The following is a 26,651-nucleotide window of genomic DNA, read 5'->3' on the forward strand; positions in this document are numbered from 1 at the left end:
TGGACGGCCACCTGTCAGCAATGCTGGTTCTGTGACCTTGGGCAGATAATGAGAGGGAGGGCACCTTGACTATCTTCCGGGCATGGAGCAGGGGGTCACTAGGGGGGTGGGGGGGGAGGGATTTGTGAATTTCCTGCATTGTGCAGGGGGTTGGACTGGATGGCCCTGGAGGTCCCTTCCCACTCTATGGTTGAAGTGGCAGTATGTCCAGGGTCTGACGTGCCGTGAGGCTGCTTTTTATTTGCTGCCGCAGCATAAGACTTGCGCTGAGGTTTCAGGGGGAACAGAACCGAAGTGTAAGGACAATTGCTGCCCCCGTTTTGTAATAATAAATAAGAAAAATGAAAATAAAGTCTGTTTAAAATCGAATAACATAAAGTGTTATTAAATAATGAAAAAAGAGGGCTAAGCTGGTATTGCGCACTCCCAACGTTTCATTACGGCATTTCGGGAAGAAGAAAGGCCTCCGAAACGCTTGGGGGGGGGAACAACCTAGTAACGCTTCCGGTATTTGTGACGCGGGGAATTTGAGTGGCTGTAACGCTTCCGGGCCCCGGAAGCGGCGGGGACTACAAAACGGGGGCAGCGGTTCTGGTGACACTTCCGGTCTTTGTGGGCAAGTTCCGGGCACCTAATGCGGTTGCGCACTGAACAGGGGGCGCGGATTCCATGTGCGCTTCCGGGGGGCTGGTTTGGCTGTGACGCTTTTGAGCACGGTTGCCATGGAAACAGGCTGGCGACGCGGCCGTCGGGCGCGCCCGTGAACCCGCTGCGCAAGCGCCGCAGCCGTGCGGAGGGAGGGGCGCTGCTGCCACCCCACGGCCAAACCCATGCACTGCAGCCCAGGGGCCCCGCGGCCCACGCCTGGCCCGGCCTCGGAACCTCCGCCGCCCGCCCGCCCGCCCGGGGCTCCCGGGGGGCATCCCGGCCCTCCGCCGCAGAGTCTGTGTGTTGCTGGGGGTGGGGGGGGGAGACCGCACACCCCATGGCCATGGAAACTCGTTGTATGCGCAGAGGCACAGCCCTGGGCTGATCAGGGACCCGGGGCAGGGGATGATGCCGCCGCCGCCTTGTGGCGCAATGGAGGAACTGCACCCACCCCACCTTATTTAACCCATTTAATTTGCAGCCCCTCGCTCATTCCCAGCACGGAGGAGGAAGCAGCTGGTGTTGACAGGCCGACCTTCTCCACCATTTCAGGAGGAGTCCGAGCGGCTCCCAGTCCCCTTTCCCCCTCCCCACAGCAGGCACCCCTGGGCACGGTCACTGGGGGTCACTGGGGGTGTGGGGAGGGGGAGGCGGTTGTGAATTCCCTGCATTGTGCAGGGGGGGTTGGACTAGCTGACCCTGGCGGTCCCCCTTCCAACTCTGTGATTCTAGGTAGGTGGGGCTGGGAGAGCGCTAAGAGAGCTGTGACTAGCCCAAGGTCGCCCAGCTGGCTTCGTGTGGAGGAACGGGGAAACCGACCCGGTTCCCCAGATTAGCCTCCGTCGCTCCTGTAGAGGAGCAGTGGGGGATCAGACCCGGTTCTCCAGAGTCCGCCGCTCCAGACCAAACCACTCCAAACAGGCGCTCTTGCAGGTCTCCGCTCTGGGCTCTGAGCTGCTCTGCTAGGGCCGCTGTGTCCTGGGGAAAGAGCTCCTTTTCGCCTTGGCTTCTGCCAGTCTGAGCGCCCAGATCAGAGCCCACTGCTCCAAACCACCAGTCTTAACCACTGCACAGAAGAGGCCACTCCGCAGGCACTGTGCTGGGGAAGATCCCGCTCAAAGGCTTCTAGATCTGCAGGAAGGTGTCCAGGGCCTGGCCCCACCTTCCCAATAGGCTCACCCACTTCCCTGAAATGAATGGTGAACATAAGAGGCGGGGGATACCCCTCCAGGGGTCCTGGCAGCCCCCGTTAACGCTCCTTGGGAAGACTGTGCTAGCCCCCACCCCACCCCCGACGTCCCACTTTATTTAAATAATGGAGGCCACACACTCAGCTTTTTTTCTTTTAAATAGAAGCAAAGTTCTTTACAGCACCATGAAAAGCCATCAAATATTGTTTTTTTCATAATAACAACAATACAGGTAGGTGGGGATGTTGGAGGGAAGAGGAGGCTGGGATCAGGATGCATAGTTCTGACAGAATGGACAGACGATACAAGTTCCATAACTTAATAAAAATATATGTTTCATATATATATTACACATATATATCCAGCATAAGAATCTTCGAATACTTTTAAGATACAGCTTGGTTTTTTTGGTAATCTCTCTTTACAACAGATATATTCATGTGGTCGTTTCATTTTTTGTTCTTTTAAAGTATTTTTTAATTTAATAAAGAAATTTCATAGTTGTGCCAGACGTTTTTTGGAGATCAGTACTTGGAGAAAAGAGGGGTCACCAGATGACACCCGCAACCCCACCCCACCCGTGGCCACCCAGTTCTCATTTAAAAAAACAAAAAAACACAGACCTGAAGAATAAACCAGAATTGCATTCCCAACGTAAAAGCCATTTGTTGCCCTGACAGATCCTTGTGTGTACATCAGTATACAGCTGCACGTGTGTCAAAATTACATCCACGCACACACGCACAAACAAATTAAAAAAAACAAAAACAGAAAATACACTGGTAGGAGATGAGATTGTATAGTACCAAACAATCCGTAAAAGAAGGCACATCCTTTACTTTTGGCTAAAATGGTGTAAAAAGAACATGGCAAAGAAAATCAAAGCCCGTGTAACAGAAACTTAATTTAACACGCCCTGAAAACAAAAGTAATGGTATCTTTTACACCTTGTGCTACTCTTTAAGATGATCTCGCCACAAGTCAGAGGTTAGGGCAGAGGTTAGGATCCCAGCTGCACTCTAGTTCTTTCAATTAAATCTCTTTAAAACAGTTTAATATACAACTGATAATATTAACTCTTCTTAAATATATATATATATATATATATATATATATATATATATATATATATATATATATATATATATATATATATTACTTTCCTTTATTCTATCGGGGGGGGGGTTGAATCGGTATAATCATCTCAAATAATTTAATACGTTATAGCTTATTTCCCTCAACCCTTTACACCCTCCAAAGAGAAAGTGTGGATTTTGTTTCCATATCTGCTACCTAGAGGAAGGGCCTTTGCCCACTTAGCATTATTAATAACCCCGGGTGTCTGCCACCGAGTGCCTGAAGGAGCCAGACGTAGACAGTAGCCCAGGGGAAGAAGGGAACTTGAAGCAAAGGGGGGTTTCCTGAGCTTTTGATCTTCAGCTGGTACTTTCGAGCTGTCCAAACTAAGGCAGGGTCTGTTATCAGCACTTCTAACTTTCTGGCTTCTAGACTTTGTTTTTCTCGTGGGAGAAGATGGATGGTGAAAGGAAGAGGGAGAAAGACCCCAGAGGCTTAAAAGAGGCCCCAAGTTGCAGGTTGGAAGGGGGAGTGACAACAGTCCCACATCTGCAAAGTGAGACAACGGCTCTAAAGGGAGACGCACCTATGGAAGCTCAGGATAGAATCCGGCCTCTTGGCCTAAAAGCAGCAAATGCCCGAGTAAACGCTGGTTTGTGAAGGCCGCCTCACCCACTGGTCAAGGGTGTGAGACGCTCATACGGGTGGAACTTTGAGGCATACGAGGCCTGAACTCTGGAAGTTCAGCCTTCCCATTCTGAAATGTGGGAGCTCTTCTCGTTCCTTGACCTCCGAACGATCTCGGGTGCTTGTACTGTTCTGGATATAGAGGAAGATGGGACACGAGGAAGAGAGCAAAGAACCATGAGCGGTGGCTTCCGTTATTACTGAAACATCTGACGGGCTAAAGCCAACAAGGAACCCCAAGGGTTAAGGTGGCTCTCGGAAAAGTGATGCTTGTGGGGGAAATGCCACCTCAGATAGGCGCATGTAGGAGGTCAGAACTCTTCCGTTTGGCACCGTTAGCCGAGAAGACGGCATTCTGAGGCCCATCTGTCCCTTCGGATGGCAAATAATAGCTAGGAAACGGGAAGATGATCTGCAAAACATCTAAGTGGTGATGGCAGGCCTGTTAGGACACAGTGATGTGATGTGACCTCTGACCTCATGGAGGTTTAAAACCACCGTAACAAAACATGTGAGATCTATCAGAGGAAGGACGCTAAAGCTTACCCCTAACGTAGCCTCTCTGGAAGCAAATCCTGATTGTGAAAATAGCACAAGCCTCTGCAAATCTGTTAAAATATTTCTCCGAGGACTCCCAAGGGCAGCTGGCCCACAAACTACAAACCTCGGGGGACCCTGCCGCGGGTCCACGGCCAAGGTGGCTGCAGGCCTGAGGGGGCAGAATAGAAGCGATTACAAAAATTCAGAATGCACTTCAAGGATCAATGCATAAGGTTCTGTGCTGTGAATGACTCCTTGATCTGAATGCTGGCTCCAGGAAGGCTATGAGCTCTCCTGTGGCAAAAAGATGCTGATTCTCACCAAGATGGGAATAATTTTGTTTAACACTGACAGGGAAAAGGAGGGGCCTCTCATTGCCAAGAAATTCCAGCAGGAAGAGAGTGGCCGATCAATGCTTTGACAACTCGGAGTTCCCGCATCGCCGTAGGGATGGGTAATGCGTTATTGGGATTCCTGGATTGTGCTTGTCTAAGATAAGATGTGCCCATTGAGAAGTGACCACGAGGCCTCAAGGGTTAAGAGGGAATCCCCGTGGATCCACCCAAAGAGGTTGTGTCTCCCATCATCCTTTGGCTATTCAGATGCTCAATCGCTTACTTGTCACTGCAACTGAGAGACAAGGTGATTTGCTGGGTCCATCAGCATGACAGTGGGGACCATCATGACACACTCAAGACTTCTGCAGAAATGTTGGTTCCTGGGCCAACGTCTTTCAATAGCAGCCTCTCTCCTTGAACTCCATAGCAATGGAGAATCTCAACCTTACAAGCACCACCTTACCAAGAAAACGTCCAGTCCTGGCTGGCCAGCTCGGCCCCACTACCATTCCCCCTCTCCAGCAACCGACCATGGCTGGTTCCCTTTGAGACACAAGGGCGCACGTTCCGAAGCAATCGCTCCTCGGGCACAGAGAGCCCAGCACTGCAGGGCTTCCACGAGGTTGGGTCTTTCTTACCTCACACCACCCCACGTCAACGTTGTAGGCCGAGTACCCATGCTGGACGACAGCAATACCAGCCAAGGAGGTCTCTGGAGTCTGAGTTATGTCATAGGTGAAGAGGTTCCGGTGTGCTCGTCTTGGCAGATGACGGACTGTATTTGGAGTATGCGGACACAGAGAGAGGTCTCCAAGCCCCAAATCCCTAGAGGAAGAGTCTCTACTGCCAAACACCTCTGGCCCCTCCCCGGCGGTGCCGCTTTGTGACCAAACATACCGCAAATCTGGACAGGATAAATAGCCCATGCCAGCCCACTGTCTACTTCGCTCTCCTCCCCACATCTGCGCGCACCCTCCCAGAAAGAAGTCTGGTACGGAAGGCTTCATTGTCTAATCAGGTGACAAGCTCTTTGGGAACAAAGATAAAGTGCAATCAAAGTCCCTCATGCTCAGAACCACAACCATTGTTTACCCAGAGATATATTTTAACCTTTCTCCCCACCCTCCCCCACAAAAGACCCCAGGAATAAATATTCTTCTGTGGCAGCTGCAACGGCGGCCAGGGGGGTATTTACAGGTGGATTCTGCAAGAATTTCTTTTTTTTCCCTTTTTTTTTCTCTTTTCATGTTTCAACACCGTATCAATCATGCAGACATACCAAAGCTTTTTCACGGCACCTGCCAGGAACGAGGCAAACAAACAAACAAACAAACAGAAAAGGAGCTTATTTGTCAAATGGGACTCGTTAACAGAACAAAACTCCCCACAGTTACAAGCTTCATCGTCACCAGGAGAAGACTAACACCTTCGGGACAAAGGAACGAAGCATGCAGCCCACCAAAAGCCCCACCCCCTCGCCCTGGGCTGACGGCTTCCCTTGGGCATCTCCCCACCCCCGCCTCTTCCAGCGCTCCCCCACCCCACCCCACCCAACAATGGCAGACAGGGGCAGGAACCGAGACAGCAGGGCACAGCGAGAAGGGCGGCGCTCAGTCTTGGGACGAGACCGACACAAAAGGCAAGAGGGTCACCGGGACAGAACGGCCAACCCAAGTGGAAAACGAGAACAGCCAGCAGCAAAGACTGAAGACTTATTTGTGCCACATTCTGATCGCTTGTAGGGACTGTCATACAAGGTGGGGGGGGAAGGACTTCAATCTTGGAGAGAGGTCAGGGACGCCTTCCCGGTTCATCAAGAAAGAGACGCGTGGCAGGCTGAGCCGGAGCAGATCGCGCGGCTGCCGTCGGGCCCGGAGAAAGTCGCCAGATGACGTTCAGCCCGCAGACCAGGATCCTCCTGGCCAGAACGAGGCACGGCGGCCTTCCGCCTCGTTTGGGGGAGAATTCCAGCTGTCCTTTATTCCCCAGGGTCAGCAGGTGGTTAAGCTAGAAAAACAGGGGCAACACAGCGGAGGGAATTCCCTTTCGTTTGTTGTGTTTTGCTTTGGCAAAACTGGTCCCAAGGAAAGCCTTTCCCAAGCACCTCCCATTTGTTTCAGCACAATCCTGAGGTAATCTTATCTTCTTTGTGCAAACCCTAAAAAGACGGCGGGTAAGGGGGGAGTTTGGGGGGATGGGACGATACTCGTGGAGGCGACCTGTGCCCTTGGTGCCCTTGGCAGATCCTGAGGTTGGCCCGGGTGGTTCTCCGGCTCTCATTCCAACATGGCATCCAGCTGGTCCGCGAGGTCGTCGAACATGCTGCCGATGTCGTCCAGGATGCTGACTGTGCTCTTGGATTCCACGGCGGAGCTGAAGGGGGACAGAGGCCGGAGGGGGAGTGATGAGACGGATGCCGGCTCTGCCCTCCCTCTCCCCCCACCCCACTATTCCTCTGAGACCACGTTGGCATATGCCTTCCCCTAACCCTAACCCCTAACCCTAACCCCTAACCCTAACCGAAACCCTAACCCTAACCCCTAACCCTAACCCCTAACCCTAACCCAACCCTAACCCAACCCTAACCCAACCCCAACCCCAGACCCTAACCCAAACCCAAAACCTAACCCTAAACCTTACACTAACACTAACCCCAACGCAACCGTAACCCTAACCCTAACCCTGACCCTAACCCTAATTCTAACGCTAATCCTAACCAAAATCCTAATCCTAACCCTAACCCTAATCCTAACCCTAATCCTAACTCTAATCCTACTCCTAACCCTAATCCTTACCCTAATCCCAACCCTAATCCTAATCCTAACCCTAATCCTAACCCTACCCCAACCCTACAACAACCCCAACCCCAACCCTACCCCTAACCCTAACCCAACCGCAACCCTAAAACCCTAACCCTAACCCTAACCCCTAACCCTAACCCACCCTAACCCTAACCCACCCTAACCCCAACCCCAGCCCTAACCCCTACCCTAACCCCCACCCTAACCCTAACCCTAACCCCCACCCTAACCCCCACCCCAACCCCAACCCTAACCCCCACCCCTAACCCAACCCTAACCCTAACCCCAACCCAACCCTAACCCCTAACCCTAACCCCCTAACCCTAATCCTAACCCTAATCCTAACCCCCTAATCCTAACCCAACCCTAACCCTAACCTTAACCCTAACCCCAACCCTAACCCAACCCTAACCCAACCCTAACCCTAACCGTAACCCTAACCCAAATTCTAACCCGAATCCTAACCCGAATCCTAACCCCCTAACCCTTACCCCCTAACCCTAACCACCTAACCCTAACCCTAACCCAACTCTAACCCAACCCTAACCCTAACCCCGACCCTAACCCCAACCTTAACCCTAACCCTAACCCAATCCTAACCCAACCCTAACCCTAACCCTAACCACTCACCTCAACCCTAACCCTAATCCTAACCCTAACCCAAACCCTTATCCTTATCCTAATCCTAACCCTAACCCTAACCCTTAACCCTAACCACTTAACCCTAACCCTTAACCCTTAGCCGTAACCCTTTACCCTAACCCTAACCCCAACCCTAACCCCTACCCTAACCCTTACCCCTACCCCTAACCCCTCACCTCAACCCTAACCCTAACCCTAACCCTAACCAAAACCCTAACTCTAACCCTAATCCTAACCCTAACCCTTATCCTAATCCTAACCCTAATCCTAACCCTAACCCCAACCCAAGCCAACCCTAACCCTAACCCTAACCCCAACCCCAACCCCAACCCCTAACCCCAACCCGTCACAACCCTAACCCTAACCCCAACCCCAAACCCTAACTCTAACCCCTAACCCCAACCCCTGACTCTAACCCCAACCCCTAACCCCAACCTCTCACCCTAAAACCTAACCCTAACCCTAACCCCAAATCCTAACCCAACCCTAACACTAACCCCTAACCCTAACCCCCTAACCCTAACCCCAACCCAAACCGCAACCCCAACCCTAACCCAACCCTAACCACTAACCCCAACCCCTAACCACATCCCCTAACCCTAACCCTAACCCTACCCTAACCATAACCCTAACACTTTCCCTGACCCTAACCCTAACCCCTAACCCCATCCCCTAACACTACCCCTAAACCTAACCCTAACCCAAACCTAACCCAACATTAACCCTAACCCGCCTAACCCTAACCCTAACCCCAACCCAAGCCAACCCTAACCCCAACCCCAACCCCTAACCCCAACCCCAATCACAACCCTAACCCCAACCCGAACCCCAAACCCTAACTCTAACCCCTAACCCCAAACCCCAACCCCTAACTCTAACCCCAACCCCTAACCCTAACCCTAGCCCCAACCCCATTCCCAACCCTAACACTAACCCCCCTAACCCTAACCCCTAACCCCGACCCCTAACCCTGACCCCAACCCCGACCCTGGCCCTAACCCCCTAACCCCTAACCCTCACCCTCACCCCTACCCTAACCCCAACCCTAACCTTAACCCTAACCCCAACCCTAACCCAAACCCCTACCCTTAACCCCTAACCCTAACCCCTACCCTAACCCCTAACCCTAACCCTACCCCCAACCCTAACCCTAACCCCCCCAACCCTTTCCCCCCGTAACACTAACCCTAACCCCCCCAAACCCTGACCCTAACCCTAACCCTGATCCTGGCCCTAACCCTACCCCCCCTCCCTCCCTCCCCCCCTAACCCTAACCCCTAACCTCTACCCCCAACCCCTAAACCTAACCCCCCTAACCCTAACCCCCCCTAACCCTAACCCTAACCCCTAAACCCAACCCTAACCCCTAAACCCTAACCCCAACCCCTAACCCTAACCCCCTAACCTAACCCTAACCCCCCTAACCCTGACCCCTAACCCCCCATCCCTCCCTCCCCCTCCCCCTAACCCTAACCCCTAACCCTAACCCCAACCCCCTAACCTTAACCCCCCTAACCCTCACCCCTAACCCTAACCCCTAACCCTCACCCCTAACCCCTCACCCCTAACCCTAACCCCCAACCCTAACCCCTATCCCCTCACCCTAAATTTAACCCTCACCCTCACCCCTAACACCTACCCCTACCCCTCACCCTAACCCTGTAACCCTAACCCCGTAACCATAACCCCCTAACCCTAACCCGAACCCCGAACCCCAAACCCTAACCCCAACCCCTAACCCGAACCCTAACCCCGTAACCCTAACCCCCTAACCCGAACCCAACCCGAACCCAACCCGAACCCAACCCTAACCCCTACCCCAACCCCTAACCCCAACCCCTAACCCTAACCCCCTAACCCTAACCCCCTAACCCCCTAACCCTAACCCTTAACCCTAACCCCAACCCCTAACCCCAACCCTAACCCCAACCCTAACCCTTAACCCCTAACCCTGACCCTGACCCTAAACCCTGACCCTAAACCCTGACCCTAAACCCTGACCCTGACCCCTAACCCCCCTAACCCTAACCCCTCACCCTAACCCTAACCCCCCTAACCCTAACCCCCCCAACCCTAACCCTAACTGCCTAACCCTAACCCCCTAACCCTAACCCCCTAACCCCAACCCTAACTGCCTAACCCTAACTGCCTAACCCTAACCCCCTAACCCTAACTCCCTAACCCTAACCCCTAACCCCTAACCCCCTAAACCTAACCCTAACCCCCAACCCTAACCCCTAACCCCTAACCCCAACCCTAACCCCTAACCCTAACCCCCTAACCCTAACCCCTAACCCAACCCCCCCTCCCTCCCTCCCCCCTAACCCTAACCCCTAACCCTACCCCCTAACCCCAACCCCTAACCCCCCTAACCCTAACCCCCCATCCCTCCCTCCCCCCTAACCCTAACCCCTAACCCCAACCCCCTAACCTTAACCCCCCTAACCCTCACCCCTAACCCTCACCCCTAACCCCTAACCCTAACCGCCAACCCCTATCCCCTCACCCTAAATTTAACCCTCACCCTCACCCCTAACACCTACCCCTACCCCTCACCCTGACCCTAACCCAACCCTAATTGTGACCCTGACCCTAACCCCCTTACCCTGACCCCAACTCCTAACCCTAACTCCTGACCCTAACCCCAACCCTCACCATCAGAACCCTAACCCCCTAACAACCCTAACCCCTAACCCTACCCCTCACCCCCCTAACCCCTAACCCTACCCCTCACCCTAACCCCCTAACAACCCTACCCCTACCCCTAACCCAACCCTAACCCCCACCCCCAAACCCCCACCCCTAACCCCAAACCCCTCACCCTAAACCCTAACACCTACCCCTCACCCTTAACCCTAACCCAACCCTAATCGTGACCCTGACCCTAACCCTTAACCCTAACCCCATAACCCTAACCCCCTGACCCTAACCCCTGACCCTAACCCTCACCCTCAGAACCCTAACCCTAACCCCCTAACAACCCTAATCCCTAACCCTACCCCTCACCCTAACCCCCCTAACAACCCTAACCCCTAACCCTACCCCTAAGCCTAACCCCTGACCCTAAACCCTAACCCTCACCCTAACCCCCTGACTCTAACCCCCTAACCCCCTGACCCTTACTTCTAACATTGACCCCTGACCCTGAGCCTTGACCCTCACCCCTGACCCTAAACCCTACCACCAGGAGACCAGGGAAGGCAGGAGAGGGCCTCCAAGCGCCAGCTGATCGCCAGCAAGGCAGAGCTTGCAGTTTCCAGGCCGGGCCCCTCTTTTCACAGGAAGAGCCCTGATATCTGCCTCCTTAGGCCGCAACATCCCCCACTGCTTAAGGGACACGCTCACACACAGGGCATGTCCACACTCACTTCACTGCAGGAGGGGCCGCCATGCTCATAGAAGAGAATCATAAAGTTGGAAGGGGCCAGACAGGCCATCTAGTCCCACCCCCGGCTCAATGCAGGATCAGCCTAGAGCAGTGATGGCGAACCTTTTAGAGACCGAGTGCCCAAACTGCAACCCAAAATCCACTTATTTATCGCCGAGTGCCAATGCGCCAATTTAACCTGAATACTGAGGTTTTAGTTTAGAAAAAACAACTCATACGTTAACATCTTTTGCCTTAAAAGAAAAATACAATAGCAGAGCTTTCAATGATACAAACAACTTTTTATTGAAAGGCAAATCCAAGACAAAACCTCCCATTCATAAATGGCCAATAACCCCCATGCAGAGTTTTGAGAATCTGGATGGGGAAAATGTGCATCTGAGTTGCAAATCCAAGGCAAAACCTCCCATTCACAAATGGCCAATAACCCCCCATGCAACTCCAAAAAAGAACAAGAATTTAGACAAGAAGCCCACCCCCACCCCCTCCCGGGTAACTGGGAGGGGCTTCCAGTTTTGTTGGGGGAAGCGATGAGATGTTTAACCCTTTCCCTCCTGGGTCATTTTCCTGACCTAATCTGCCTTTTCTCCTGAAGCTCTTGGAAACCCCCCTCCCCCCCCGCATGCCCCAAGGTGAGCCAGCTTCCCCCCTGCGGGACCCCCAGGCCCCACCCGCAGGCGGGCACCCCTGCCTGGCAGGCCTGTGCGGTGGGTGGGGGTGCTGAGGCCGGACCGGAGGTCTGCTCCCCAGTCCCGAAAGGGGCCGCTGCAAGCAGGCCACGCGCTGTCCCACCTCGCAGAGTTGTTGTGAGGGAGGGAGGGACGGAGGGAGGAGCGCTGACCTGCGCCCCGGGGGGGAGAGGGAGGAGTGGCAGGACCCTCCGGAGCTCGGCAGCCTCTGCATCGGCAGGCTCCCCTGGCCGGGGGGGGGGGAAGAGGGGGGAAGCCCCGCCCGCCCCCCGCCCCCCGCCCGAGCCAGACGGTCGAGCCCCGCGGGCTACGCCCCCGCGCAGACGGGAGAGCCGCGCAGGCTGAGGCCGGCGCCGGGAGAGGCCTCCGTGCGCGCGCCCACCCCCTCCCGCCCTCCAGGGGGCCCTCCGCACTCCGCACGCGCCCAGAGACGCACGCGCCATCCCCCGCCCACCGGACTCACCGCCTGCTGGAAGGAGCCCCTGCCCGCGGCAGCAGCAGCAGCGGGGGTCCCTCGGTCTTCCTCCTCCTCCGGGCTGAGGCGGCGGGAGCTGCCAGCAGAAGCACGCGGTGGTGGTGGTGGTGGGGCGGCCAGGAAGGAGCCGCGCCTGGGGAACGGGGCAGACTGCACGCCCCGCCCCTGCTGGCCCCGCCCCAGCCACGTCCCGCCCCTGCCCTACCGGGGCCTCCTTGAAGGGGCGGGGGAGGGGGCTTCTGGGCCCGAGTTTTTTTGAGTAGGCTGAAGACGCGTCTTCTCCTGCCCTCCTCCCCACGACCCCAGCCAAGTCCTCTGACCGCGCCCAGCGCCGGCCCGCCCGACTCTCAGCTGGGCGGAGGGGCTACAGCTGGGGTGCGGCGGCGTGGCACCGTCTTCTCCCCGCTGTCAGCTTGCCGGTTCCTCGCCCCGTCCCTCCTGCGTGCCGGCAGAAAGGGCTACGCGTGCCGAGTCGGGCACGCGTGGTTCCCAAAGTGGGCAGCACCACCCCCTGGGGGCAGCAGGGGGTAATAGAAGTGGGCCCCTTCAACTGAGTTGTTCACTAATTTACAATAGATCAAGCTATGGCACCATGCTGGCAAATTTGGTGGAAACGATCAGAATGTTTTTCCAGACTTTGATAGCGCTGGCACCACTGGGTCAAGTTCATCAGTTTTGCTGAATAAATTTCAACTAAAAAGTTTTCATTTGATTTTGAATAGATGTGCAACTAAGTGTTACTGTTTTGAAACTGCATTGTTATTATCGTCTTTAGTGAGTCATGCAAAACCCTTTTTCGAATAATGCTTTTTATAGGGTGGGGGCGCTGGAGTGGAGTTTAAGGAACCAAGAGGGTGGTGGCCCGAATAGTTTGGGAACCAGTGGCCTAGAGCATCCCTGGCAAGTGCTTGTCCAGCCGCTGCTTGAAGACTGCCAGAGAGAAGGGGAGCTCACCCACCTCCCCAGGCAGCCCATTCCACCGCTGAACAACTCTCACTGTAAAAAAACTTTTTCCCCAGTATCCAGCCAGTACCTCTCCGCCTGTAATTTAAACTGATTATCGGGAGTCCTATGATCCTTTGCTGCCAACAGGAACAGCTCTCTGCCCTCCTCTAAGGGACAGCCTTTCAAATAATTAAAGAGAGCAATTATGTCCACCCTCAACCTCCTCCTTTCCAGACTGAACATTCCCAGCTCCCTCAGCCTTTCTTCACGGGGCTCCTTGTTCTCCAGGCCCCCGGTCATCCTCGTCGCTCACCTCTGCACCCGCTCCATTCTGTCCACATCCTTTTTAAAGTAAGGCCTCCAGAACTGCACACCGTATTCCAGAGGTGGCCAGACTAATGAGCTATGCAGTGGGAGAATGACATCTTGCGATTTGGATGTTATGCCTCCGTTGACGCACCCCAAGAGTGCATTACACCCCTCACCAGGGACCAGCCCCGGCTTCTGAGCTAGGAAGCCCAGGCCCCAAGCAAGACAGGTGGGGAGGGGCCAGGGCTCAGGGGCAGAGCAGCTGCTGGGCATGCAGGAGCTCCTCAGTTCAACCTCCAGGACAGCATCAGCTCAGAAGTGACACAAGTGACCTCTGACCTGAGACCCCAACGAGCTGCTGCCAGTCTGAGTAGACAAGACTGGCCTCAATGGGCCAAAGGTCTGACTCAGTATGAGGCAGCTGCCCATGTGTGTTCGCATGCTAAGCTGTCTGCCAGCAAGCTGGGCTGGAGGGCCTCCTATCCCCCACCCAGAAGAAGCCCTCATAGCCTCGTTGGTTCAATTGTTATTCACCTTCTGAGATGATTCCCTTTGAGGCTAAGGTGGAGGGAGAGGCGATGGAGGGAGAGGCGGCGGCGGCAGCTCCTCTGCCCCCCAAGTGGTCCCACTGCCACTCACCCCCTGCAGTCAAGCCGGCCCCAGTCGTAGCTGACCCCCACTCTTCTCTCAAATGCAAAGGTCAAGACCTCCCCCCAGCACCCAGAGGCAGTGGTAGGCCCAGGGTGCCTTCCATGTGAAGGAAAGGGGCCGTGACTCAGAGGTAGAAGGTCCCCGGTTCAATCCCCGGCAGCATCTCCAGTTCAAAGGACCAGGCCGGAGGCAATGGGAAAAAACCTTTCTCTGCCTGAGACCTTGGAGAGCGGCTGCCAGGCTGAGTTGGCAGAACTGATCTCGATGGACCGAGGGCCTGATTCAGTATAAGGCAGCTTCACACAAAGACCTGTGGTGGGGCCCCTTCCTCATCCTGCACAGTAGCCACTGGCCAAAGAAGATGGGTAGCATCCCTTCCGTAGGCAAGTATGGCCCTGGTGGCTGGAGGAACGTTCTCTCCCATTGTGTAGCCAAAGCCCCAGCTGAACTCTGAAGGCACCTCAGCTCCAGCTCTGCTCTCAAAGAAAGCAAAGTGAGGGGGGGGCAGGGCCATTTCTGTCCCACCCCCGATTTAAAGGAAACAATACAAAATTGAGAAATCAATAAATTAAATACTTTATTCCACAGTTTAAGAGGGGATCCAGAAAACCAGAAAGTAGGCCCATAGTCCTCAAAGAAAAGGCATCTCAGAGATTCCTCCCCACTTGTGCTGAAAAGACTGCTGGAGATACAACACCTTTCTTATGGAAACAAGCAACAGCCAGTGGGCGGAGGGGGGAGAACAGTGGGGCTAGTTAGGTAGGGTTGCCAACCTGGAGATATCTCAGAATTACCACTGATCTCCAGATTACAAAGATATGTTGGACTGAAGCAAACAGTGGCTTTGGAGGGCAGTCTTTATGGATTGCCTTCCCTGCTGAACTCCTTCCCCTTGCCAAGCTCCAGAGTTGGCAATCATGTAAAACTGGTTTCCTGTCTAAACATCTCCACTTACATCACACCTGAGCCCCAGAAATCTGTCAGCCCCCTCCCCTCCTCACCCCACCCTCCAAGGAGCTTCCGCCGGCGCCTGGGACAGTGGCAGGCTTTTCCCGTCACTCTGTGAAGGATCTGCACAGCACAGGACATGTGGAAGACCCTGTGGAAGAGGGGGCTGCATTGTCCCTCCTCCTCCTGGCCAAAAAGGAGATAAACTCATGGTATACAAAAACAAAAGTCAGAGTCCCCCCGCCCCAACACTCTTCCCTGAAAATAATTTCCTGCTCTGGGAGCAGAAGAAGAAGAGCCCTCAAGACTTTTCTCCAGCTCCCAGACAGACCCTTGGAAGAGAGAGAAAAATGTCCTCGTCTGACTTTTTCATTTCCATTGCCCTGAATTGAATCCCTGCTCCTTGGGAGGGGAGGTGGCCACATACAAAGTCAGTATAAGCAGCCGGCGCAGAGAGACACCCCTCCTCAAGGGAGTAGTTACACCCATCAGAATTCACCCGCAAGAGCCCCAAGTGCTTCTGTGAGTCACCATCCGCCCAGGAGGGCCCACAGGCACAGGAGGGCCAGGGCAGCAGGCAGCAGAGCTTCAGTGGGAGGCGCAAGCCTGGCCCCACTGCTTTGGCTGTGCTGGGAAGAGGAGCCCTTTCCGGGATGGGGAGGGTGGGCATCAGCAGGGGGGCGGGAGCCAGAGGGGACTCCCCCTACGACCCCTCTTCCTGCCCCTTGGGCTGATCGATCTTCACGGTAGCCAGCACCTGACCCACTGCCACCATCCTCATCTACAAGAGAAAATGGGAGGGTGGGAGTGGGAGACGGTAGAAAAGCATCACTGTCGAGGGGGGGGTGAATAGACATTCTTTCAGCTTCTCCCCAAACTCCTCCCGGGATCACTTGGGCACTTTGAACAGTTGTCCCAGGAAGAAGAAGGAGTAACTCTGGCCTGGAAGTGGATCTGGGGAGAGGGGGCAGCCAGTCATTTACCTGGGAAGAATGTCCCCTCCCTTCCTAGAGTGCAAGCACTTTGCAGCAAGGAGGATGACCCCACATGCTTCCCCCTCTTCTCCTATGCACCTTTGCAGGCCTTGGGATGGGTGGGTGCTGCTGGCAGGAAGGGGCAGGGGCAAGGAAGTTGAGGGCATTTCAGTGGGCCAGGAAGCCAAGGAGGTTCTGAGGAGGCCACAAGGTGGGGGCTGATTCTCCCTTCCTGATTTGACCCAGCCATCTCTAGCACGGACTGGCCAGCAGCAGTGTTTTCTCCCCCAGTCAGGCTGAGTTCTAACTCAGAAGGGCAGAGCTGTTTGGGTCCTGTTTTGCCCTGCTGGCAGAATCCACCTCCAGGCCCAGGAAGTTGAGGGGGTCAGAAAGGCCTTTGCTGAGCCCCAGACTCACCTGCATCTTGGAAGTCCACGTCTTGCCCATTGCAGGCCCCCACCAGGCGAGAGGTGGCACCGCGCAGTGCCAGGAGAAGCTGCCGGGTGGGCAGGTCGGGCCGTGAAACGTCCACCTCTACCTCCGGATTGTTGATCTGGTTCACCAACCCATCACCTGTCACGTCTGGGAGATATCTGAGGTGCCCCCAAGACAAACAGCACTCAAATGTGTGTGCATGGGGGGTGGGGGGTGCCAATATTAATCAAAGGGCAGGCTGAATTCACTCTCTCATACAACAGACACTGTCTGGGGCTAATTATTTGTTCCTCATTGAATGGCAAGTAATTTGACGCCTCACATTCAGAGTTTTTTTTTTTTAATGATCAAAAGCACTTTTCTTTTCCTAAATATTAACAATTGTTTCCCCACCCCCACCCCAGGGCACGAGAAGGGCTCATGTGCTCCCGAGGAAAGGATGCCAGAGGGCCCCCCCCCCGGGTCTCCACCCCCTGCCTCGCAGGGCCAGCTCTGAGGACACACTTGGGTTCTTTGGACTAAGATGTAAGATGGTCCGTGTGATGGTTTTGTTTTCATTTTTTAAAATACTAAGCAGTGATTATGTTCGGTTTGCCCTCAAAAGGAAGAAAAGTTAACAAGGAATGTTGTGTCTTATGACAGAAATTAGTGGTCATTGCCTGATGGTGGCTGTTTCCACGCAGATGTTCCCATCAATCTGGTCCCCCAGCATTATTTGGGGAAGCACATGACCCCACCCTCTGCTGGCCACGTCCCTGTGTCTTCCCCTCACTTTGCTGCCATCTTTTTGGAAGGATTGTGGCTAATTTGTAGGTAAATCAATCACCTTTGGACACTCTGTAGACAAGAAAGGGTGTTTGGTCCTGCAAAAGTAATGTGCTAATCATTGTCCTGCAAGTATCAAGATAATGTGCTAATGAGGGTATGGTATGTTAATATAGAGCCATTGTATCCTGAAGTGATCTGTTAATGTGTGTAATCCAAGGCTAATCTGCATGGCTATTGTTGACTGTTGCCTTTGTTAGTCTGGAGGTTTTCAGAACAGGAAGCCAAGCCTTATTCATTCTTAAACTCTCCTCACTGAAAGACTGGACAATTCTACCAACTATTTTGTCAGATTGCACAGAGAAGCCATTGAAATTCATAAACATCAGCCCAACTTTAACATACCATACCCTCATTAGCACATTATCTTGATACTTACAGGACAATGATTAGCACATTACTTTTGCAGGACAGTACTCAGCTCAAACCCAACCTCTTTCTGACTATATATTACTCTTCCTACACACTTGACACTGAGAGACACTGTCCTTCAGTGTTAATGCCTGCCACAGTTGCTGGCGAAACGTCAGGAAAGAAAATTCCAAGACCACGGTTATACAGCCCGGATAACCTACAAGAACCAATGAACTCTGATCGTGAAAGCCTTCGACAATATTAAGAAAGGGTGTGTTTCGGTAGTTCCTGCTCATGCCGGTACCATTTCCCTTTCCCCAGTCTCCGTGGCTGCCATTTCCCCTACTCACCAGAAAAGGGGTGGGGGACTGCTAGATCATCGCAGTGTTATAAACTTATAGCAATCTAATGCCCCAATCTGCTGATTTCATTTTTTTTTAAATCAGCCGCTAATACTAACCGCTGGGAACGCGTCCTGGTGACGACAACCGATTCTCATAACCCTATAGCAACCTGACAATTCCTGATATATTTTTAAAGTCTTCCAATGGAGTAGGAAGAAATGGTGGCTGAAGGGGGAGGGGGCTCTGAGGCAAGGGGGGGGTCACGGGGAAGGTGCTGTGCGGAGGCTCCTTTGCCACTGCAGAGGCCTCCTCGTTCACAGCAGCAAGCCCTCACCAGAGAATCGTCTCCATGCAGAAACAAACTCTGAAAGAATGTTTTGGGGTGGGAGTCAAGCCAGGGCTCCATCTTCACGCATCGTTCTTCTCTCCGAGCCTCTCCGCCCCTTCCCCGGCTTCCCAAGTCAACCAGGGCCCCTCCCGCCCCCACCCCCAGGAATGATTCCCTCCCTCCCTCCCTGCCCAACACACCCCACCAGGCTTGTCCAGGTGTACCTGCCCCGGGCCTGCCCGTTCCAGCACAGGTCTTCGTTGGTCACGTCCGCGGCCACCTTCTCATCACTGCAGAGGGTGTGTGGCAGCATCACCCAGAAGCGGCGCATCAGGCGAAGCTTCTCCTTCACGTCAGATATCTGGCGGGGGGAGGAGGAGCACCACATGCAGGCAAGCCTCCAGAGGCAGCCCTGCATCACCCTCCCAGCCAGTCATTGCCCCAGCGGGGGACCACCTTCTGCAGAGACAGCTCCCCCATTCACATGCCAGAGCTCCCGCTCCACTCTCGGGGAGGCCATATCCCCCCCCTCTTTGAGAGGCTGAGATAGCTGACCAGGCCCTGGGGGCACACGCTGCCCCTTTAACACAGCTGGCAGCTCAGGGCCACCATCCCCCCAGCCCCCCCCCAAAGTCCAAGCAGGGTAAAGGAGAAGCACATCCTTCAAAACCAGCTAAGTGCCAGGGAGCGGGTGAGAGAAAGAGACCTCCTTGCCCTCCCGCCTGTCGCTCTCAGGGAGCCTCCTGAGCCAGCCTGCCCCCCCCCCTTGGAGCAGGGCTTGGAGAGTGAGGGGCTCTGGGGGATCTCAGGGTGTCCCTAGCCTGGGTGCTCCTCCCACCCCACTTGACCCGGTAGGAAGGCAGCCTCTGGGGGGCTCTTCCACCTTGTAGGAAGGCTCCTCAGCCTGGAGTGGGGGTCCCTAGCCCCTTTGAGCCCACGGGCACCTTTGGAATTCCGACACAGGGTGGGTGGGCACGGCCACAAAATGCCCGCCTCAGGAGGCAGAGCCCGCCACCAAATGGCTGCCACAGCTCCCTTCAGCCACAGATCCTTGAAGATCCTTGTCTTCTGCTGCAGCTGCTGCCGACCAAATCTCCAATGGCCAATCGGAAGCCTTGCTGGGCAAAAGCTTCACCCGGCTCCTCCCTCTTTCTACAAGCACTTAAAAGGTGTCAGCGGGTGCCAGGGTGCCCACAGGCACCACAGTGGGCACCCCTAGGCTGGAGGAACGTCTTCCGGCCCACTGATCTGGCCTCCTCAGAACCCAACATGATGCACACAAGCAAAGCGCCTACCATGAGGGAGGGGGCTTGTGGGGGCTCTACGATCTCTGTTCAGAGAGGGCCATGCCCTGGAGTTCTGTCCAGCGTCACTGTCCTTTGGAAGGAACATCACAGTCTGGAATGCCCAAAGGTGCCAGAGGCCGCAGAGAGAGGCTGCCCATTGGTACCTACCAGCCGATCCAGGTTGGTTCCTGCCGCAGTGGTGGGCTTCTCCTCGGGTGAGTAGGTGCGGAAACGCCGCTTGGTCTCTTCACGGGGGGCACGTCGGGAGCGGGCGGGGGCTGGGCGGGGGCTGCCACAGCTCTGGAAGACCTTCAGAGGCAGAGAGGTCAGAAATGACAGTTAAGGAGTGCCCACACAGACCTTCTAGCCACCCGGAGATCACACTCGGAATGAAACGACTCTGGCCCTAACAAACCCGTGCTGGACCAGCTGGAAGCAAAGCACAGATCCCAAACGGGTCTCCTGGAAGTGCCCATTGATCCCTCCGAAGCAGAAATTATTGGCTCTCTGGGCCACGGCCCCACCCGCCGCAGGCAGGCCTGCTGTGCGCGCACCTCTGTCGTGCCAGGAGATGCAGCTGCAACAGCAAGAGAGGTCACTGAAGAGCACCCGGCTTGTGGCTTCCGGGCAGCAAATGACTGGCCACTGTGGGCAAGCAGGGGCCGGACTAACAGATGCCCCAGCTCAGCCGGATTCACCAGGACTCCCGAACAAGCGAAAAGATCCAGGGGCTTCAGCACCTTCCCTGCAAAGTCCAAAGCATTTGCGGCTTCTCGGTTTAGCTAAAGGGCTGCAAGATAGTTCTAGAAAAGGATGGGATGGCTGAAGAAAGTGGAGAGAGAGAATTTGGCCTTCCTCCCCTAATACACCAGAACTTCGGGGGCAGTAAATTTAGGACAGACAAAGAAAAATTACTGCTTCACACAACACATAATTAATTTGTGGAACTCACTAACACAAGATGTGGTGTTGAACTATAGATGAACTATAGATGCCTATATTTATTTATTTATAGAGGTTATTTACAGCCTGCCTTTCTCACTGAGACTCAAGGCAGAGTACACAGCACAAGTCAATACATTAAAAACAAGTAAAAATCTGGAACAAGCTGAGATGTAAAGTATTAGGCAGCGTATAAACGATGCAGAAACAACATAATAGGATAATACAGGCAACAATGAATAGTACATACTGTGAACAGCCCTGCTGGATCAGAGCTGTTGTCAGTTGAGTCCAGCATCCTGTCTCACACAGGAGCCAAAAATACGGTTTACATGTTTGTTGCCATTTTCTTTGCTTTAAAGGTAGGTTGCTTAGTCCTGATGTGGGTAGCCCAGGCTAGCTGGATCTCAACAGATCTCAGAAACTAAGCAGGGTCGGCCCTGGTTAATACTCGGATGGGAGATCATCGAGGAAGTCCAGGGTTGCTACCCAGAGGCAGACCTTTGTATCTCACTTGCCTCGAGAACCCCTTTTCGGCTATGCCTTGAGTGAGCTTCCAGGTTGCTTAATAAAAGTTGTCGTTCCTGCAGCAATCCAAGAGCAAGGAACTGGACCAGGCCCCCGAAGCCTGGCAAAGCCTCAGACACGTGGCTCCAGAAGGGCAAGACCTTCTGGCATCTCAAGGCCTCGTCCTGCCCAGTGAGGGGGCATCACCCATGGGCTTGGCTGGGCCTCTGACTGCGGCTTTAAGGAAAGAGCCTCGGGCACAGTGTGGAAAGAGGCCAACATCTGGAGGGACAAAGGCAGAGCAATCTCCCGCCCCGCCCCAGCACCCACCTTGGCCGATGTCTGTACACCATGCTCCTGCAGATACATGATGCCCTCAGATATTTTTACACCGATAGAGTCAGCAGCCAGCTCAAAGTTGAAGGGTCCTCCAAGGCGCTCCGCCAGCTGGGTCAAGGCATCTTGGAGAAAGAAGAGCACCAGGGCGAGGCTCCAGGGGAAGGAAGGGGGCCTCCTGAGCCTGGTCCCCTTCCCCTGATGCCCCCCTTGGCCGAGAGTCCGTGGTCTCCCACCAGGAAGCCTGCACAGTCTCCGTGGCACAGGGACGAGGTGGCCAAGGGCAAAGGCCCAGTAGAGGAGCTGGAACCATCATCTCCCTAGCAGCCAAACCCACTCTGTACATAGTGATGATGCCCTCCCCCCAGCAGCAGAAATGCTGGGAGGGAGAGTCCTCCCACTAGATCTGGTCCTCCCCCACCAGTCCCTTCCCCAGCCTCTCACCAAGGTAGCGTTCCCAGTCGGGGTCCACCTCTGTGGTGCTGGCCAGGCAGCCTTTCATGACGTTGAGGCAGAAGCCACTGCAGGGCTTGAGGGCAGGTGTCCCCCGGCACAGCGGGCAGTAAGAGAGGCGCATGTGTGCCCGGCGACACTCCTCAGTGGGAGAGAGCTAGTGAGGAGCGGGGAAGAGGGGGGCACAGTCTGAACCCTTCCGCTCCCAGCCTCAGCGGGCAGGAAGGCAGAGGAGAGGCAGCCAGCGGCCCTCTGTCTCAGCGCAACGGACCCAGAGAAGGCAAAGGACTCCACGCGGGTTGGAGGGATTGGGACCTTCGCCACCTAACACAGGGAGTCGACATGTGTGCACCAGCCCTGCAGGAAACAGGGCCCGAGGACACTCAGACAATTGTGCACCCCCTTCCACCTGCAAGCCCCATCAAGGCCATAGAAGCAAGACTTGGTCCCGAGACCCACAGCCAGAAGCTGCTTCGCTCACCTGGATGGCCTGGGCAACAACGTCTCGTCCAGTCGCCAGGCCCTGCACAAAGGCACGAGCAGCAACGAACGCCCGGGTCACCTGAAGAGGAGCAGAAAAGGAGGGGATGAGTCAGAGCCTTGCGAGCACCCCTGGCCCAAAGAGGAACCACAGGTGGTGGGTGGAGCACAAGGCCCAGGCTCCGGGCGGGTGGCAAGTCCCAGCATGGTGCAGTGGTTAAAGAGCGGCAGACTCTGATCTGGAGAACCAGGTTAGAGTCCCCACTCCTCCTTCCCATGAAGCCAGCTGGGTGACCTTGTGCCAGTCACAGCTCTCTCTGAACTCTCTCAACCCCACCTACCTCACAAGGTGTCTGCTGTGGGGAGAGGAAAGGAAGGAGATTGTAAAGTGGTTGGATTCTCCTTAAAAGGTAGAGAAATTAGGCATATAAAAACCATCTCTTCTTCTGTCCGTGAGGTGTGGTGTGTGGGGGAGGAGGGCAGATGGCCCCATCTGGGCACAGAGGTCATGCAGGCCATGGGGATTAAGAAGTCAGAAGCTGACTGGTTCTTTCAAAACACTGATGTGGAGTTGGGGGTCTCGATCCGGAGCAGAGTCAGGTGTGATGCGCACGCACACACACACCCCGTATCTCTCAGTCTTCCCACACCTAACCACCTCTCCGGCGAGGCCCCCTCCGCCCTCCCAAACGAGCTTCATCCAGGAACTGCCGATCTCTCTGCTTGTGGTTTGTTGGTGCTAACCCAACACAGGTGGTAAGAGAGGAAGAGGACTGGGAAGGTGCCCCCAACATGTAGGGCAACACTGGGAGAAGGGGGGAAGGGGTGTTATGGGCACATAGTGTGGGACTGCAAAGAAACTGAGCTCAGTGGGGCCCGTGGGGGGGGGGGACAGAAGCATCCTCCTAATCATGCAAGTCTGGCACTTCAAAGAGGGTAGGATGGGCCAGGAGTCCTGAGGGGGTCTGGGAAAGAGGGGAGGCTCACCTGCATACGGAGCTGGCGAGGGCTGTCGCCAAAGGCCCGCAACCCGTCAGCCTGGCGCCCCACACACTCCAGGTAGCCCATCGGGAAGCTGTACTGGGGGTTGAGGAGGGGAACCATCCGCTCCAGCAGTCGGGCCCAGAAGTCGCTCAAGGCCTCCTCCAAGCCCGGCCGGGACCCCTGCAGGTGGCCCCGGAGTTCCACAAAGAGGCCCTGGAAGAGGCGTGCGTGCTGGGCATACAGGCGCCCATAGGAGCGCGTGAACATGTTCTGCAGCGAGCGCTCGGCCCCCGCCAGCAGCTCCCGGAAGAAATCTGCAGGCAGGTAGGTGGGAGGGAGGAGAGGGGGCCTACATCAAGTAACAGCCCGCAACAGGCACACAGAGGAAAGAACAGCTCCTCTGCCCCTATGCAGACTGCCTTGCCTTTCTCTCGCCACCAGAGAGGCGAGGGCCCCAGAAAAAAGGGGGGATGGGGGGCACGACCACATTCCCCCCTCCCAAGGATTTCTACCTTCAACGTTTATTCTTCCTTTTTTTCGGATGGCAAAAACTGCCGATACCACGGCGGCGGCGTCTTGAGCACGGGGCTTTGGGGAATGCAGGGCGCCCGCAGTTTGCAACTCCTGCTCCGGTACTGGGCAGACTCGCAATTAACCCCCGGACCAAAGAGGCCGCTTTTAGATGCTGACTAAATTATGGACGATGCTTTTTACGTTGTCCGATTTCACTTTGATGGGAAAGAAGCGCAGATGTTGCCAGTCCCACCTAAATTTCCCTTTACAAAAAAACCGGGGGGGGGGGGGTCCGGCAATGTCCCCATCCCCGCCAGCCCCAGCCACCTCCCACCCTTCTCGGAGGGAAGTCCCGAGGGAAGTCCGCGGCCGGCCGCCGGGAAAGGGGCTTGTACGGGGGAGGGGGCTCACCCTGGAAGCGGTGCTGGCGGGAGCGGAGGGTGCTGAGCAGGAACGCGGCCGCCTCCCCGAGCAGCGCCTGCAGGTCGGCGCCGCTGCGCTGGCTGAGCTGCTCCTCGGTCCGGCTGGCGCAGCACGTGTAGTCTTGGGGGCAGAGGCGCAGGTGCTCGCCTGGGGGCGGGCCGCCGAGGGGGACGGTCAGTTCAGGGAGGCCCCTGCAGGCGGGGAGGGGGAGGCGGCCGCTGCCCTCAGGGCCCGGGGGGGGCAGCTCAAGGCCACCGGAGAAGAGGCGACCCCCCCTCCCACCACACCCCACCCTGGCCGGTCGTTTTCCCACCGCCCTCGCCAAGTTCGCCGACGTCCCGCGGAGGGGCTCCCTGCAAGCGCGCCGCCGCCGCCGCCGCCTCCCGGGGCTGGGGAGGGGAGGCCACGCTGCAGCCGTCCCCCCCCCCGGGGGTTCCGGGGAGGGAGCCTCTTTTCGCAGCCCGCTCCCAAGAGACGGCGGCGGCGGCGGGGGTGCTGCCGCCGCTCCTTCCTCGCCCCGCAAAGTTGGGTGCCGGGGCGCACTCCGCCTAGGGGCCGAGCCCCGCAGCTGGACGCCGCTTACCCGAAATGAGGCTGGGCGGGAGCGAGGCGAGAGCGAAACCGCGTCCCGCCAGCGCCTGCCGGGTCTCCGCGCAGTCCCGCGCCTCGCCGCTGTCGGCGGAACAAAGAAGCGCGGCCAGCAGCAGCAGCGGCAACGGCGGCGGCCTCATTCCGCAAGGTCAACGGAGCCCCGGGCGGGGGAAGAGCGCGCAGTGGAAGACCCCCCGGCGCCGCGCCGCTCCGCAGCCCTCCGGCCCGGAAAAGGACGGCGAGCCGCCAAAAGAGCCGGAGCCTCCGTGGCGGCGGAGACAAAAGAAGCGCCTGGCCGCGGGCGGAGGGGGGGTGTCCGCCGGGCCCTAGCGCCGGCGACTTCCCAGGCAGGCAGACAATGGGGTCCCGGCTATGGGGCGTGGCAGAAGAAGGAGGGCTGGTTTTTATATGCCGACTTTCTCTACCGCTCAAGGAAAAATAAAACCGGCTTACAATCACCTTCCCTTCCCCACAACAGACACTCTAAGGGGTAGGTGAGGCTGAGAGAGCTCTAAGAGAGCTGTGACTAGCCCAACGTCACCCAGCTGGCTTCATTTGTATTAGTGGGGAAACAAATCCAGGTGACCAGATTAGCCTCCGCCACTCATGTGCAGGAGTGGGGAATCAAACCCAGTTCTTCAGATTAGAATCCACCACTCCTAACCACTGCACCATGCGTGCTCTCCTAGCAATTGCCGCATACCTACCTGCCTGCCTGCCCGGGCGCTCAGGAAGGTGCAGCCCTCCGAGCAAGAGTCTGAGCTGCTGCGCCACATCCCAATCCAAGGGACTGCCGGGTCTCCCCAGGGTCTCCCAGGAGCTGCTAATTCCACCTGGCTGGCCACCTAATTTATCAAATCAAAGTGTGTGTGTGTGTGGGGGGGTGCCCTCAGGACTTCAGCCTGATAGCCCTAGACACTAGATTCAGGTCTCTGTGGACACTCAGTACATGCTCAGAGACACCTGATCCAGGCACAAGAGGGAGGGACTATGGCTCAGTGGCAGAAGGCCCCAGGTTCAATCGCCAGCAGCACCTCCAGGTAAAAGGACCAAGCAGTAGGGGATGTGAAAGGCCTCAGCCTGAGACCCTGGAGACCCCTGGCAGGCTGAGTGGATAAGGCTGACCTTGATGGCTCAGCCCTCCTGGTGTCTCTGTGTGTGCCCCCCCCCAGTGGCCGCAAGTCCTCGTCCTGGGGTGGCTCCTTGACTCTGGAGCCCAAAGTTTGCTTTGCCACATGGCCTGTGTGTGTGTGTGTGCGCGCGCGTGCGTGTGCTTCTTTTTTGCTTGTAAACTGCTGGGATGCAGATCACGACGAGTAGCCATGTTAGTCTGTCACTAGCAGTAGAAAAGAGCAAGAGTCCAGTAGCACCTTAAAGACTAACAACATTTCTGGCAGGGTGTGCGCTTTCGCATTCTAGCTGTATCTGAAGAAGTGAGCTGTTGCTCACGGAAGCTCACACCCTGCCGGGATGTGTTATGGGTGGGGTTTGACCAGCAGAGAAATCTTGAGCTTGTGGTGGGCGGGCCCACTGAAACATGTCAGCTCA

At 55.8% G+C, this 26,651-nt stretch overlaps 1 protein-coding gene across 1 annotated transcript; it reads right to left on the minus strand.

Moving 5' to 3' along the window:
• Nucleotides 1–492: 492 nt before the first annotated feature.
• On the minus strand, nucleotides 493–25,243 carry GPC2 (glypican 2). Its single transcript, XM_056863560.1, has 16 exons — nucleotides 25,096–25,243; nucleotides 24,501–24,659; nucleotides 23,580–23,890; nucleotides 22,594–22,674; nucleotides 22,104–22,269; nucleotides 21,654–21,784; nucleotides 20,043–20,183; nucleotides 18,813–18,949; nucleotides 16,720–16,895; nucleotides 15,860–16,109; nucleotides 6,767–6,853; nucleotides 5,119–5,239; nucleotides 4,944–5,023; nucleotides 4,267–4,311; nucleotides 3,639–3,819; nucleotides 493–954 (listed from the first exon to the last, which is right to left on the minus strand). Exons 1-16 carry the CDS (start codon nucleotides 25,241–25,243, stop codon nucleotides 493–495), a joined length of 2,676 nt encoding a protein of 891 aa, XP_056719538.1.
• Nucleotides 25,244–26,651: the final 1,408 nt, after the last annotated feature.

This window comes from Euleptes europaea, chromosome 18, assembly GCF_029931775.1.
Source record: "Euleptes europaea isolate rEulEur1 chromosome 18, rEulEur1.hap1, whole genome shotgun sequence".
Lineage (NCBI taxonomy): Eukaryota > Metazoa > Chordata > Lepidosauria > Squamata > Sphaerodactylidae > Euleptes > Euleptes europaea.